The sequence below is a fragment of the Orcinus orca genome, chromosome 13, assembly GCF_937001465.1.
Source record: "Orcinus orca chromosome 13, mOrcOrc1.1, whole genome shotgun sequence".
NCBI lineage: Eukaryota > Metazoa > Chordata > Mammalia > Artiodactyla > Delphinidae > Orcinus > Orcinus orca.
This window is the reverse complement of record NC_064571.1, coordinates 40,648,395-40,665,372: the sequence shown is the minus strand read 5'-3', so window position 1 is coordinate 40,665,372 and position 16,978 is coordinate 40,648,395. Positions and strand designations below refer to the sequence as shown.

Here is a 16,978-nt window from a genome sequence, read left to right as displayed (position 1 = left end):
TGGTCACCAAGGCTTATTACTTTTCTTTGTAATACCTCTTATTTTCCTTCCTCTTCTTTTTTTACTTCATTTCCACATTCACCATCCTGGTCTGTTTCAGACTCATATTTGTTTCACTGCAATAACCGCTTAATGGAGCCTTTTTTTAAAAAATAAATTTACTTATTTATTTAATTTTTGGCTGCATTGGGTCTTCGTTGCTGCAAGCGGGCTTTCTCTAGTTGCGGTGAGTGGGGGCTACTCTTCCTTGTGGTGCGTGGGCTTCTCATTGCAGTGGCTTCTCTTGTTGCATAGCACGGGCTCTAGGCACGTGGGCTTCAGCAGTCGTGGCTTGCGGGCTCTATGGAGCAGGTTCAGTAGTTGTGGCGCACAGGCTTAGTTGCTCCGCGGCATGTGGGATCTTCCTGGTCCAGCGCTTGAACCCGTGTCCCCTGCATTGACAGGCGGATTCTTAACCACTACGCCACTAGGGAAGCCCTAATGGAGGCTTTATATGCTACCAGTGTGATTTTCCTGAAACACTGCTCCCATCACAGCACTCTCTAGTTTAAGAACTTGGAATATTTCTCTAATGCCTATGAGACAAAACTAAACTACTCCTCTAACCCCTCCATTACCAGGTTTTAACCTTATTTCCCTCTGTTTCCTAACACGTACTCATATTAGTTATTGTAATGCTAGCTGCTATAACAAAGAGATCCAAATGCAATGGATGAGAAAAGAGAGAAATTCATTTCTCAATTTAATGTCTGAGTTCCGGGATGCTCCATGCAATCACACAGGTTCCTTCCATCTTGTTTCTCGAGCCTAACCTCTAGGACAATGTCCTCAATATTAGAACTGAATCTGGATGACAGGACATCTTCTCATTAGCCTGAGGGAAGGCAAAAGAAAAAGAAGCAGGCTAAACATCTGAAAGGCTCTGCCTATGAATGGGTGGGCATATATTTCTACCCAAGGGAAGCTGGGAGATAGAGTGTAGTTGGTCAACCATATATCAAGCTACAATTAATACAGAAAAAGAAGAAAAGTCAGCTAGCACTGTCTGCTGCACACCCTCTGCTTCAATTGTCCTGGTCTCTCCAACATGCAGTTTTTCTTTCTTTCTCTCCTTCCCTTCTCTTCACTTAGCCAAATGACATCCACCCTACTTAAGCATTACCTCCTCTTGCCAGTATTGCAGCCATTTTCAAAGAATGCTTCAGTATGCTGAAGAAAGTGGAAATGGTTCCAGGACTGTTCAAAACTGTTCAAAAGTCCTCATTTTTTTATGACGTGTTTTTCACTTTAATTTTGTCTTTTACAACCTCTTAATCCACGGAAGCGGATTTTGGAGGTCTCAAACAATGCCCACATAGGAAGTAAGTAAACAGGAGAGTAGCAGGAGAGTAGCAGTGAAGAGTTCTGGTAAAATCCACTTCTAACAGCTGAGTCCGGCCATTACAACTGTATGTCCTGACTGGTAGTATTCGAACTGGGACTAGTGTGTAGTCTTGATAAGGCTTAATTTCTTGTCAAGTATCCTTGTGGCCTAAATTGATATAAAATATCTGCATAAACTATGGATAAAAGTGGTATCAAAGAGAAGCAATGTGGTCATATTCATCTAAAATTCTCTAAGAGACACAACGAATCTGATGAACAGGATCATTCTGGTTATCAGAGAAGTATAAAAATAACTGCTTAGGCACGTTAAAGTATTGAGAGAGAAGTGTACCACTGTCTACAATCCAAGGTCTGTGTTGTTTGCAAAGCCAGGGCCCTTAGTTATGTATGGAATAGGGATAATTCAACAGACTTTTTTCACAGCCTCCATTAAATATTATTCAAGACTCTCTCGCTCTTGGGGTAGTCAATACCAAATACAGATTCCCGGGCCCTTCTCCTATCCACTGAATCAGAATTTCTGGGAGCGGGGACAAAGAATCTGTATTCCCAACAAGCTCCCCATGTGATTCTTCTGACAACCAAAATTCAAGAACCACTGTTCCAAACCACTGGGGATATTTTGGAACTCTATGACCAAACAGTCCACACCACTGGCATTTACTGTAGGAGTGGTCAGGAATGCTAGATGCCCTGCAAAGGACAGTGCAGCATGGCTAAGGACTGTTCACCATCCTCATGACTTACCTACGTTTCACCAGAAATTCACGTTCATGTAGATGAAAAGTCTATTATAATAATACAAGCCTAGATCACCACTCCATTTTACATATAAACACAAAATATGTTTTGCATGGTTTTAAAAGAAACTGAATTTCCCAGTAATACAACTACAGTCATCCCTCAGTATCCAAAAGGGATTGGTTCTAGGACCCCCACAGATGCCAAAAATCCTTGGATGCTCAAGTCTCTTACATAAAACGGCATTGTATTTGCATATAAACTACAACACATCCTCCCTATATACTTTAAATCATCTCTAAATTACTTATAATACCTAATGCAATGTAAATGCTATGTAAATAGTTGCTAGTGCACAGCAAATTCGTTTTGCTTTTTGGAACTTTCTGGAATTTTCTTCCCCAAACATTTTCAATCTGTGGTTGGTTGAACCTGTAGATGTAGACCCATGGATGACCGTACTGAGTAAATCAAGAGTAGACCGTTTTATTAGAAAACTGTTTAGAAGTTGAGAAATTGTTAACTGTGACAGCTTACCAGTACAACATATCAGTGTCAGGCTGCATTTGGAGGCTGTGATTCTACGTATAGGTGCAAACATTTGAAAACTTCATTATGTCTTTTTTTTTAATTAATTAATTTTTCACTGCACTGGGTCTTCATTGCTGCGCACGGGCTTTCTCTAGTGTGGCGAGCAGGGGCTACTCTTCCTTGTGGTATATGGGCTTCTCATTGCGGTGGCTTCTCTTGTTGCAGAGCACGGGCTCTAGGCACATGGGCTCCAGTAGTTATGGCATGCGAGCTCAGTAGTTGTGGCTCACGGGCTCTAGAGCACAGGCTCAGTAGTTGTGGCTCATGGGCTTAGTTGCTCCGCGGCATGTGGGATCTTCCCGACCAAGGCTCAAACCCGTGTCCCCTATACTGGCAGGCGGATTCTTAACCATTGTGCCACCAGGGAAGCCCCATTATGTCTTTCAATGTAGTCATGCCCAAGCATTCACATATCAAAGTCAATATTATTTTTTATAAATGACTTCTTTATTTCACCTCGATATTGCTATTATGGCATTATTTTTGTTTGAAAACATACATGGAAGGTAGATTATACATATGATTTTCACTTCAGGGGAGTAAAGGGGATGTTACAAATATCTGTTATAAAACAGTGGACACTGATCTGGTAAGGCAGAGAACCACTGCTCTTGATACTAAAGAACATGCCTTAAACATTTTAAATCTTGTTGGAAGAATGAAAAAGACACTTGGCATCGAACTGAATAGATGTAGTTATAACAAAGTTTTAGAATTAGATCAATTGTAGGCTCAGAAGAGCTATCCAAATGCAAGGTGTATGATATATAACACACTAAAGACCAGACCTGGTAGGATGTTCAATAACCCAACCAGGCTTGAGAAACAAAGGTGCTGATCTCTAGACAGGATAATTCATTCAACAGATATTGAACATCGGCTATGTGCCAGCCACCTGGAATAAGTTTTCCTGCTTTCAAGGATTTTATAGTTTAGTAAGGGAGCCAGGCACATGACCAGATAACTGTAATTCAGTGTGGTAAACCAGCTGATAGATAATATGCTGGCTATTATGTTGTCCAGAGAAGAAATAGCCTATCTGGCCAGGGGAATCTGTAAAGGCTTCCTGTAAACTGAGTCTTAAAGGATGAGGAGGAATGAACCAAGTGAAGAAGTGTGTGGGGGGGGCAATACAGGGGTTGGGGAGAGGGAGGTACAAACTATTAGGTGTAAGATAGGCTCAAGGATATATTGTACAACACGGGGAATATAGCCAGTATTTTGTAATAAATGTAAATGGAAAGTAACCTTTCAAAATTGTATAAAATTTTTTTTAATGTATTACATTGTGAAAAAAATAAAATGAAAAAAGAGTACAAAAAAAAAAAGAAGTGTGTGTTAGGACACGGAGAGGAGGAAGGTGGTGAGGAAGGTCTCAAGGTAGGGCTCTGCTGGTTGTGTGGCCCTGGTGGGGAAAGGTATTCAAAAATCTTTTCAAGTATTTTAAAAAATTGAGATATAACGTACATAAAATAAACAAGTCTTTATACACCAGTATAGCTCAATTAACTTGTAAATATACGTAACCCATGGCAAAGGTAAACAAAGCCAGACACTAGTTACAGTGATAAAGACAGATTCTATTCAGTTCAGTAGGGAAGACAGCCCAGTGTAAACTGACTTCAACTTTCATTTGTGCAGAGGTAACTGGGCATTTTCAAGGGAGAATGAGGGAATAGGGAAGGAAATGAGCAGCATGAGGGAAGTGGAAATTTATAAAAAAGTGGGAAGGGGAGCTGGTCAGTATATTAGGCCATGCAGGTTTGTTAACTGGCACTTATGGAAGTGAGGCTCCCACTCTCCCACAGAGACTGGGAGATAGAGGCCCTGACTTTAGGTGTTGGTTGGAATAAACAGTAAATTCTTTTGGCAACCTTGAGTTTTCTCAAGCAGGAAACTATGGGGGCTGAACTTGTCATCTTAGGGATGTGGCCTTGAGCTATTAGAAAATTTGCTGGTGTTATTCAAGTCTCTTAGCAAGAGAGGATTGGCAAAATCATTTGTGCTGAGAGTCTTCAGTTGTTATAGGCCAAGGTTGAGGCTTAGTTGAGAAGCGGGCTCAGAGGAGCCTGCCAAGAGTTTGGTCAAGGAGAGAGCCTTTCTCACTCACCACCCAGATCAAGATATGGAAAATTTCTAGCAACTCAGAAGGCTCCCTCAGGGCCACTTCTTGTCAATTTCCATCCTTAAAGATACCTAATATTTTGCTGTCCATCACAATAATTAGTTTTATCTGTTTTTGAACTTGATATTGATGGATTCATATAGTATATACTCTATTGTATATGACTTTTCAACTTATAAGACCCACCCACATTGTTATGTGGCAATAGTACATTCTTTTTCATAACTGGGGAGAAATCTATGTTACGAATATAGTGCAGTTTATTTATCCATTCTGCTGCTGATGAACATTTGAGTTGCTTTCCTATTGCTGGATAATACAAATAAAGGTTCCCTTAAATATTCTTATCTGTCTTTTGGTAGATACAAGCACTTATTTCTGTTTGGAATATACCCAATAATAGTGCTGCTGGATCATTGGGTATTTATAGTTTAGGTTTAGTAGACACTGCCAATTTTCCAAGGTTGTTTTACCAATTTATATTCCCACAAAAAATTTTAAGAGAATTCCATATCCCCACCAACACTTGGTATTATCCTTTTATTTTTAGTCATTCTGATGAGGTGTAGCATTATTTTATTGTTTTTTTAATACATATTTTCCTGCTGACTAGTGATTCTGAGCATCTTTTTATATGCTTATTAGTCATTTGGCTATCCTCCTTTGTAAAGTGCCTATTTGAGTCTTTTGCCCACTTAAAAAAATTGAGCTATCTTTTTTTTTTATTGATTTGTAAAGTGGATATGAGTGTACCAGTTGGGTACTCTGGGAAGCAGATGCCAATATGTAATGAGCAATGCAAGAGATTTATTGGGGTAACACCTACGAAAGACAAAGGGGAGAGAAAGAAGGAGTAGATAGGGAAAGTTCAGATGCAGGTCTGACACTTGTGAAAAGAAAGGGGGAAGGAAGGAGGAAGTGGACAGGAATAGAATTAGATTGGGGTGCATCTATGATAAAGTCTCAGCCAGCCCCATGGGGAGCTCTAACACAAAGATTGCCCACAGAGAAGTCCTGTGCTGGCCAGAGACAGCAAGCCTTTGTACCACCACTGTGCTTATAACTGGCTACGTGCTTCCAATGAAACACACGGCCTTGGCTTGAAAGCTGAGGTAGACCCTCTTGAGAAGGGAGATCTGAGCAGAGTATCTTCATGGATGCCATAGAGTTCTTTATCAGATGTATGTATTGCAAGTATCTTCTCCCAGTATGTGGCTTGCCTTTTCATTATCTTAGTGGCTTTTTTTTTTTTTTGCAGTACGCGGGCCTCTCACTGTTGTGCCCTCTCCCGTTGTGAAGCGCAGGCTCAGTGGCCATGGCTCACGGGTCCAGCCGCTCCGCGGCATGTGGGATCTTCCCGGACCGGGGCACGAACCCGTGTCCCCTGCATCGGCAGGCGGACTCTCAACCACTGTGCCATCAGGGAAGCCCCTTAGTGGCATTTTTTAGTTAATTTTAATTAAGTCCAAGTTATCTATCTTTTCTTTGCTAGTTAGCACTTTTTGTGTAATGTTCAACAAGTCTTTGCTTATTCCAAGGTTATGAAGGTATTCTATGTTTTCTTCTAGAAGGTTAATTATTTTACTTTTCACATGGAGGTCTATGATCCATTTAAAATAATATTTTAGGTATGGTATAAGTTTGGGGTCAGGTTTCATTATTTTCCATATAGATGACAAATTTGTCCCAGCACCAGTTAATGAAAAGACCTCCTTTTCCCCCACAGAACTGCAGTGGAGACTGTTGTAACAAGTGACTGTATATGTATGGGTCTATTTCTGGATTTTCTAATCCAGCCCATTGTTCTATTTGTCTAAAATTATGCCAATATCACTCTATCTTAATTTCTGTAGTTTTATAATAAATTTGTCTATCTGGTAAGGTACATTTTCCATCTTTATTTTTCAATATTGGCTTGGCTATTCTAGGACTTTGGTATTCCTAGATATATTTAAAAATTACTTTGTCAATTCCAACAAAAAATATGCTGTTTCTTTTTCCAATTTTTCAAAGACAGTTTTAATGCCATGGGGAAAATGCTCACGACGTTAAAATGGAAAAAGCAAGATACAGTACCATATATGCAGCATGAGCTCAACTATGAAATAATTTTAATATTTATACATTGAAAAAAAAGACTGGAAGAAAATGCACAAACATTTAACTGTAGTTACCTCTGTATAGTGGGAAAACAAGATACTGAATTTTTTACTTTTTGAAAATTTTCAAATTTTCCAAGAAATCAGTATTTATAAATCAGAAAACCAGTAAAAAAAAAATTAAACTTAAATGTTAAACTGCTTCACAGCTAACTACCAATGGACTATTAAGGAAGTACTAGGTGAGTAAACTGGCTTTGAGGCATGGCTACATGGACTTTTTTACCTCAATGAAAAAAATGTCCAAGAAAATTTTATTGCAAATTCATAACAGTTTTGTATTATTAATGTTGGAAGCTTTAGTTAAGTTTTACCCACAGAAACTTCAGTAGCTAATATCTAATCTTAATATATAGAAAATGCCAACTTTTCGTCAAAAATTTAATGCTATCTTAATTGCCTTAATTTGTTCAGAGGCTGGTGTGAACAAAGGGTATAATTTAAAAATTCCAGCCTTCAGAAGAGTTTCAATTAAAGAAGATTTAAAATAATCAATTTTGGGCTTCCCTGGTGGCGCAGTGGTTGAGAATCTGCCTGCCAATGCAGGGGACACGGGTTCGAGCCCTGGTCTGGGAAGATCCCACATACCGTGGAGCAACTAGCCCTGTGAGCCATAATTACTGAGCCTGCGTGTCTGGAGCCTGTGCTCTGCAACAAGAGAGGCCGCGATAGTGAGAGGCCTGCGCACCGCGATGAGGAGTGGCCCCCACTTGCCGCAACTGGAGAAAGCCTCGCACAGAAACGAAGAGCCAACACAGCCATAAATAAATAAATAAATATTTAAAAAAAATCAATTTTAAGCAATTAAGAGATGAGATTTGCTTTTGGTGCATTAATCTCTTACTTCTTAATTTCCAAATAAGTTTTTAAAACATTTTACTGTTAAATAACTATTGACAGTTCTGTTATTTCAGGAAGATGCAGAATGCAACATTCAACAAACATTTATTAAGAATCTACTGTGTTCCGCACTTTGTGCTAGGAGTGTGGGCAAGAGGAGGAAAAGGGATTCTGAAAGGTGGTTGGATATAAATCCCCCACAGGTCAGTTCTAATTAATTCTGTACAACAGAAAATTGCCAAGAAGTTTCTTTCATACTGTACCATTGGTTTAAAAGCACTTAACCTAAGTATTTGTGTGGCTGTCAACATTTGTTTCTGTATATTTAGCTTTATCAATGGATGGAATGAAGAGTGACAGAAAAGGGGAGAGACACAGAACCAAGCATAAATAATCAAATTTCTTCTTAAAGGTACAGATCTCAATTTTATCAGGAAGATTTGTTCTCACCAAAATTTGGGAACTTCTCTACTACACACAGGCCAAAGAATGTTCTGACAAAATAACAAAAGCTACAAAACTTGTGCTCAAAGGAGCAAGAAAATCCTATTGGTCCATGCTGCCTAAAATCACAGCTTTCCAAAACTCTAGGCGAAGAAGGGATCCATTTTATGACAAATTAGGAATCTGCCTTACATTTTTTTCTAAATAAAAATTCCTACCTGACCTTACACCCCTAAATATATCAAATGAATGCATTTATCTTATATGGCCCTATACTCAGTCTCTCCAGATCCAAGAATCTTGTCAAGCAACTTAATGATTTTAAGAGACTAAGGATCACCACATACACCAGAAAAAGACTTTGTTAGACCAAAAAGAGAAGACAGATATGGAGCCTATTAACTCCTGAAGCGATGGCACCGTGCCTCAATCTGATTGCCTGGGATTACATGCTTCAAACTGTCTAATAATACAATTCTTTTAGACTAGAAACTCCTTGAGAGATTATGTGATTCATCTTTGTATCACCTGCCCTTATCACTAGCCTCTAATAAATAGAATGCTTGGCTGTTTACTATGTTCACTAAATGTTGGGTAATAGGAAACGCTACAGAATGACAAGATACATTTGTATTTTTAAATGATCACACCTTCCACAGAAGGATTTTAATTGCAGAAATCAGAACTCATAACACCACATATGCTGGGTTTTTGATTGGAGTCCATTAAATCTATAAATTGGAGAGAACTGACATTTAAACAATATTGAGTCTTTCAAACCACAAACATGGCATGTCTGTGGGAAGGAGCATTCTAGGCAGAAAGGAAAGCATGAACAGGGCAGAAAGACAAGAAACGGCATGGCTCATGGAATATGAGAAGCTATGAAGCAGTTCAGTGAGGTGTGAAGTGCAAGGTGTGGAGTGCAGAGGATGAGGCTAAAGAAATGGACAGAGGCCAGATTATGGGGGAACTTGTCAGCCATGTCCAAGTTTGGATCTAAGGCTAACGGGTGGCCTTAAAGCACAAGAGTGGTAGGTCTGATGTGAATTTGTCCAGAGGATTCAAGCGGCAATGGGTTTGAATATGATTGAGTGGCTTTCAAATGGGACAAAAGTATAGACAGGCATAATAGTTAGAAGTCCATTCCAGTAGTTCAGGTGAGATATGATGAAGATTTGAACAAGGACAATGGCAGTTAAGATGGAGAAGCAATGGATTCACACTGGACTGGTAAAATCAGCAGGACTTGATGATTAGACATTGTGGGTTTAGAGGATGATTAGAGAGAGAGTCAAAGATGGCTCCCAACTTTCTAACTTGTGTCTGGGTAGATGGTGGTACAAGGAATATGGGAATAAGAGTAAACCTGGAAGAGGAGATGCTGTGTTGATTGAGTCTGGGATGTCTATGAGTCTCCTAATAGACAACTGGATATACAGGTCTGAAACCCATGCAAAGATCCAGGCTGGATATATGGTCCTGGGACTATAGGTAAAATAATGGGAATGGGTGACATCACCCAGGGAGTGTGTGTGAGCTGAGAAGTACTTAACATCCCTCCCTCATATTCCCATTTAGACTTAAATTTTCCTAGTTCTTTGTCTTCTTCTTCAAAAATAAACCCACTGATATCCCCTGGGTTAAAAACCATACAAGAAATACTGTGTACTGGTCTGACATTATATTTATGACCACAAATTTCAAATGATTATTCAGTACAGCCAGACACATCTAATGTTCCACTCTCACAGACTGCATTTTCAGCTTCTCCTCTTGCTTGTTGCCCTCCACTCTCAGCTGAACATAACCTCATACCTCATACTTCACTAAAAAAAAAAAAATGCAATTTGACTGACTACTTCATCTCTATACCATCAGGTCTACTAGGTTCTACTTTCCTTCTTGTTACCACAGAGGAAGTGTCCCCATTCCAATCTATGGCCAATCCTATAACCTGTGCTTTAGATTTCATTCTTTCTCCCTTACTCATTACTCCCTTCCTCTCAATCATCACCAATTTCTCCTTCACTAGTGAGTCAGTCTTATCTTTTACAAACATGCCTTAATCTGACCCTCTATAAACAAAACAAAACTGCAGTACCAGAGACTGCTAGTGATTACTCATATCCAATTTCTTCTCTACTTCCACGGCACATATTTAAATTCCATTTCTCAAATTATATTTCTCAGCCCCCTTGTGGAGACCATATGGAAAACAGACTGTTACCAGAGGAATGTATTCCACTTTCAGGTCTGGCACATAAAAATCTCCCATTCGTGATTCTCTACCCTCTTTCCTTTTCCAAGATGACTTTAAAATCCACATGTTGGTGCTACAAGATAGAAGGCATCTAGGTTCCTGGATAACTTCTGGAAGAAAGCCACTCAACTCACATTGGACTGTGACGCAAGTGATAAATAACCTTTGTGTTAACCTGGTGAGATGGAGGTTGTAGCACAGCCCTTAGCCTAAGACAACCCCACATCCCCCTCCAGCTATTGCCCCATTTGTTTCCTTCAACAGTCTTCAAAGAGTTGTGTATACTCATCCTTTCCATCATTCTCTTCTCAACCTCCTCCAATTCAGCTTTCATTCCCACCATTCCACTGACATGGCTCTCATCAAGGTTACTGATGACCTTCATCTTGCTGAATCCAAGGTCATTTCTTTATTCTCATCTTTTGCAGTCTCTCAGCATCATTTAACACAGCTGACCACTTCCATTCTTTTTGAAACAGTCTCTTGGTTTTCCTCTTCTTTCACTGGCAGCTCCTTCTTTTCTACCAGCCTTCTTGGGTTCTTTTTAATTTTTTTCCTCTGTGCTCCTTTTTTTTTAAATGAAATGCTGCTGACTCACACATCTTTATTTCTACCTTTGACCTCTCCCCTTAGCTTAGTTCTATATATTCAACTACCTACTCAGATATCTAATAGGCACCTGTAACTTAACAAGTCTAAAACAACTCCTGGTTTTCCCTCTCAAACCTTTCTCTCACCAGCCTTCCTTTTTACCTTGTTGCTCGGACCAAAAATGTGAGTTATCCCTGATTCCTTTTTTTCCCCTTCCATCTGCATCCAATCCATCAGCAAGTCCTTCAGGCTCTGACACCTGAATCTTACTGAATATGACCCTTTTTCACCATCTCCTCTGCTAAAACATAAGTCCAAACGACTTTTACTTCTCCCTTAGACGACTGCAACAGCCTCTCTGCCACTCTGCCTTCACTCCTGCCCCTGGTTAGCATACAGTGCCCCTAGCAGTTTAACACATCAGCCAAAGTAAACATCTGGAAATGTAATCATAAATCAATCACATGCTTAAAACTTTCCAGTAGGTTCCTGTGTGCACCTGGAATAAAATCCATCCTCATTACCATGGCCTACAAAGCCCTACATGATCTGGCCCCTGCTTATCTCTTCAACCTCATTCAGTTTGGTTTGGTCCCAGTGGTATTTCAGCCCCTCACGTAAGCTCTTTCCTGTCTCAAGGACTTCGTACTTGGTGTTCCTCGCACTGGAATGCTCTTTCCCTGAATCTTTCTGTGGATGTCTCTTTCTTATTCCTCAGGACTCCACTCAAATGTCACCTCCTCAGAGTATCCCTCTCCCTCAGTCACTTTCTATCCCATTACCTCATTTTCTTGACAGCAATAAAGAAACAAAATGGTTTAATAATAGTATTGTAGATGATCTTACTTGCTAACACGCTTGATGTCTTTCATGCGAGACAGAGCTGCATGAAGGCAGAGATTTTGTCTTTTTTTTTTAATTGAGGAGTAGTTGATTATCTTGTTATTAGTGTTCGTGCCACAATCTAAAGAGCAACTGGCACAGAATATATATTTGTTGGACTGAATAAATAGTATCAAAAACTGTAAGCCCTTGAGGAATAATACCATGTGTTACATTATAATCCCCACCAATTAGCTGCCAATCATCTTTACAGTAATAAACTATTTTCCCCCCACATAAGTCTGAAAAAAAATAAAAACCACTACTCACATTTGTTGTTTTTAGTCCATCCATCACCTTGTCTTGTAATCTTCCTTTTTTTTCTAATTAAGTTTATCCTGCACAAGTGAAACATTTTCACTTTTCAGATGTGGACTGGATCTTTGAAAAAAGGGTTCAGCAAGTTTCTAAAATAGTGAAAGGATTTTCAAAAAAGCCTTTAAAAAGGTGAGATAATATAAATCTATAGCTTCTTCATGTGACAAATAGCCCTGGAAATAAATACAAACATGCCATCCTATTAGTGAGGAGGTTTAAATAAGTGAGTCTTTGAAAAATAAAAATAAAATAAATTCAAAATTCTGTAGTGTTACTAAATCTCATAAGATCCAGCTTGTGATTTCATAGTCGGAGTGGTTTTAGGACTAGTTTGGGGTCCTGAAACTGGGACAGATTCTGTTTGGCCCAGAACTCTTCAGTAAGCAAACATTATTGTGTCCTATTAAGAAGCACCTATGGGCTTCCCTGGTGGCGCAGTGGTTGAGAATCTGCCTGGTAATGCAGGGGACACGGGTTTGAGCCCTGGTCTGGGAGGATCCCACATGCCCGTGAGCCACAACTACTGAGCCTGCGCGTCTGGAGCCTGTGCTACTCAACAAGAGAGGCCGCGCTAGTGAGAGGCCCGCGCACCGCGATTTAGAGTGGCCCCCGCTTGCCACAACTGGAGATAGCCCTCGCACAGAAACTAAGACCCAACACAGCAAAAATAAATAAATAAATTAATAAACTCCTACCCCCAACATCTTAAAAAAAAGAAGCACCTAAAACCAATCAATTTCTGGAGGTGAAATATAAACAAATACACGCAAACTATTTTCCATTCCTATTCGTCTCTCATCCTCCTGTTGGATTCTTAAACATTTATGCTTAGTTCATTCATATAGTTCTCACATTTGGGGTTGTAAGGGTGAATATAAGTCTAAAATAATTAAATTTAAAAATCTGCCTGGTGCCAAAAAGAACAAAGAACATTACCCCCTTACTTTTCATTTAGCAATTCTTTTAGAAAAACGGAAGCTATAAATGATTTCTCTGAGATGTATGTACACCTTTTAAAAAGCTAAACAAGTTTCTTGCCAGTTTTGTACCCCCTTAAGATCTTTCTTGGGGGCCTTTGAGCTATCTCTTTGAAATGTGAATATCAAGGAGGATGGTGCCCCATCTCTCTGTCTCTGTGGGAGTTTAAACCTTGGCTTTTGGCTCCAAGATGTAACTTCCTATTTTTTTTCCTTGGGAGAAGGACAACAGGTATGTAATTGATTGCATCTGTCTGATTATATAAACGAGTGAGATTTCTTCTCTTTGCAATCTCTTTAGTGCATCACAGTATGGTTTAATGCTTATTCTATAATAAAACTATTTCATTCTTTTCTACTTTTCTATATTTTGTGGAGAGGATGTTTTGGGCGTGGCAGGAGAGTTTATTTTTAATTATTTCCCCAACTGGGTCCTCCAGTTTTGGCACTAGTATGGCTGATATTTCCCATTGCCCCTCCATACTTACTTTAGGCAGTAAAGGATAGTGGAAAGAGCATGGAGCTTTTGGAGTCAGAAAACCCTGAGTTTAAACTGTTCTTTTTTTTTTTAGTAGCATTCTGAGGTATGGACAAGTTACTTAACTTCTCTGAACCCTGACTGCCTCATCTATAAAATGAGGATAATACATTATAAGGTAACTAAACTGACACATAGAAGGTTATTTACACATGAAAGAAACAAAGTTAACTTAGATTCCTTTAGCATACTAAACTTTCGTCCTCCTTTCCACGTGGGTAACTCTGTCAAACCCCAAGGCAGTGTCCACGTCATTAATCTCGAGCACACTGAGTGATGAGGCAACGAACTCACACTGCGGACCTCAAGAGTTTAAAAAGTTTTAGTTTGTAAAGTACGTTAACAGAACAATTGAGATGATGCAAAGGGATAAGATCAGACTGCTGGGGTCCCCGTATGCAAATACCTTAATTACAGGCGCGCAGAGGCCGCTGCAGCTTCCTCACTTCCCCTCGAGTGCGCTCCGGGACGCCCGCCAGCGCGGGGGCGGGGATTTGCATGTGCGAAATCAGGAAGAGGGGGAACCACCCAACGAAAACCCCAGCTGTCCTTACCCCAGGCTGGGAGGACGGGCCCCACTTCGCCGCCCGGCCCGCCCCCAAGTGCTCGCGGGCGGCCGGCCCTCTAGACGTCACCGCACCCTCCCACCCGCTCCTGAACTTTAAGCCACGCGTCCAAGAACACCCTGGAGGAGGGGGATTTCTCAGGAGCCGGCGGCTTTCGCACGCTCGGGGCCGTCACCTCCCGGCTCCCAGCGTTCCCTGCGCTCCCGAAGGTCCCGCGCTCGCGCTTCCGCGACGAGGTCCCAAGCCCACCGGGGCTCCGGGAGAGCGGGCGGGGGCGGGGGCGGGGCACGGGCGGGGCACGGGCACGGGCGGGGCGGGGCGCGGGCCGCTGAGGGCGGAAGCACGCGCGCCGGTCGCAAGACGCTCCGCCCCCGCCCCAGCCCGGGGGAAGCGGCGGTGAGGAGTTTACGTCAGCCGCGGGAAGTCCCCCCCCGCCGGGCTGTTCGCCTCTCGGGCCGACCTGCCCTCAGCTGTAGCAGCGCTCCGCCTCCTGGCTCCTGCAGCCGGGACGGGCAACGCCGGGTGACCGGAGCGCGAGAATTAAGCGGGTGGGAAGGTGTGAGCCGCAAACCCAGAGGAGGGCGGGAAGGAGGAAGAGGAGGACCCGGGGGTGGTCAGGGGGACTGGGGATCCCGCCGGCAGAGGTCCCTTGGCCGCCTGACTAACGGGCTGATTGACTGCAGCGGCTTCGGGTCCGGACGCTCGGAGCGGGGCGGCGCGGTGAGCTGAGCCATGGCCTCAGGTGAGTGTTCTCGGCGCGGGCTACCGAGGGCCGGGCGCGAGCCTGGCCCCGACGGCGGGGGCGGAGGAGGAGAGCGTCCGAGGGTCTTGCCGCTCAGGGTTTCGGGCGCTCAATTTTGGTTGTGACTCATTCTGTCTTTAAAATCGCCTCTGGCAAACTGTCAGCCTTTTAAAAAGTAAGCTGGTTCAGGGTTTGCGTGCGAAATCAAAGTCACGCTCTGTAATTTGATGCCATTATAATAGCCGGAGCCTTAGAGTTTCCCAAAGACTTGGTTTTTGGATTAGGGAAGTAATAAGAATCTAAATAAAGGAGAACGAAGATTTCCCGTATTTAAAAATTGATTTAAATTGAAACGGTGGTTTTACGTTTTAGAACAGGAACGAGGAGCCTTCCGACCTCAGGAGAGGTCTATCTTTTTTAGTTTAATTTCATCAGTTGCCAAGAGGTGATCGCTGTCGTGCTGACAGTTGGACAAAATGCGGTGCGGCTTTAAAAATCACCAGTGGTATTTTAACAGGTCTTACGTGGAAATGTTGCTTCAACAAAGTGAATCATTTTTACTGTAAAGTGCGTACTTTCTAATTTATGGAACAGAAGTCGAGTTTTGTTTTGTTTTCCTTTGTTGGAAAGAAGGGGAAAAGAGGATTTTTAGAATCCCCGTGCTTTAAAATATGAGTAAGAATGAAAACAACTTTCTATCACTTATGTGAATACTTACTTTTAGTCAATAAATGCGTGGATCTCTTGCTTTGGGGGAAACCAGTTTACCAAGAAACTGCTTAAAGGGTGAAGGAGGGAGCCTCACATCCAGCCATGGTTTAGGTCTGCCTGTAATCTAAGGGAAGTAAATCAGGTAGACTGCATTCGAGTGGGATCTTTACAGAAGTCTGGCAAGGTTTATGGGGGCACTTTTCCGGCAGAGGGAGCAGCGTGAGCAGAGTCTGGGGGGCCTAAAAGTGTGGATTAACCCTGTGCTAGGAGGCTACAGAGGGAGGCTTGTTTATGCTTGACCCGCATCCTCCCAACTCCCTGGTTCAGTGACCCTCAGTAGAAGGCTGATGACTAGCGGAGAAGAGGAAGTAGAAAGCATAAAGGACTTTTTTTTTTAAAGGGTTGAGCAGAACAAATCCATAGCTAGTGCTGTAGGCTGAGAAGGAAATTGGGGTGGTTCACATGACATTTGATTTCAGTTTGTCTGTGGTTTTCATGTGAGAATACAAATGTAGTTTAACATATTTCAACTTTCTCTTTAGCCACCTAAGTGACCCTGAACTTTCAGATAATCTTGTAAATTCATAAATTCAAACCGTGTATAAATTAAAAGTGCAAAGTGACTTGAAACACTTGGTAAATTTATTGATTATCAGAAAGATTTTGTATGAAAGTTAAAGAAGAGCCAGCATTATAAGAAAAAAAAAATCAGCCTTCTGGTAATTTAACCAAACTTTGTTGATATATGGCATGAATGTAATACTCCTAATTCTTTCAAAAGAGAAAGAAAATAATTAGCCATTTATATAGAGTATCCTAAGACCCACATCATTTAAAAATGTGATACAATTTAAACTTGTTTAATGACACTATATTTTGTTCTGTTGTGAGGACTGATTTCCTAAATTGAAGGGGAAAAAATTTAAAGGAGTGGAAAGTTGTAGGGTAATTTTCTTTTCTTGTTTTTCCTGTTTTCTGGAGTTGCATTAAAATGGGACTGTTTAAAATATAACAAGTTATTTAAGTTGTAATTCAGTTGTCTGAAAACTGCTGAGGAAAAGTCTGGGTGTCCTTAATCACTCAGTAAAGACCTTAGACAAAAAC

The 16,978-nt window shown here is 41.3% G+C and overlaps 1 protein-coding gene and 1 long non-coding RNA gene across 4 annotated transcripts in view; one reads left to right on the top strand and one right to left on the bottom strand.

Annotated features, from left to right (window-relative positions):
* LOC125960771 (uncharacterized) overlaps positions 1–14,544 on the bottom strand; it is an 81,309-nt gene extending 66,765 nt beyond the window's left edge. The window contains exons 1-2 of one of the 2 annotated variants that reach the window (XR_007470781.1): positions 14,262–14,544; positions 12,283–12,513 (exon numbers count right to left, since the gene is read on the bottom strand). This is a non-coding gene — a long non-coding RNA (uncharacterized LOC125960771). The remainder of the gene's footprint in view (positions 1–12,282; positions 12,514–14,261) is intronic. The other variant, XR_007470782.1, reaches the window with a different exon arrangement.
* REL (REL proto-oncogene, NF-kB subunit) overlaps positions 14,532–16,978 on the top strand; it is a 42,931-nt gene continuing 40,484 nt past the window's right edge. Inside the window, exons 1-2 of one of the 2 annotated variants that reach the window (XM_049695777.1) lie at positions 14,532–14,657; positions 15,105–15,163. In XM_049695777.1, the coding sequence (XP_049551734.1) occupies positions 15,154–15,163 (10 nt within the window). In that variant the 5' untranslated portion in view covers positions 14,532–14,657; positions 15,105–15,153. Of the gene's footprint in view, positions 14,658–14,796; positions 15,164–16,978 lie in introns of those variants that run through there. The other variant, XM_004280659.4, reaches the window with a different exon arrangement.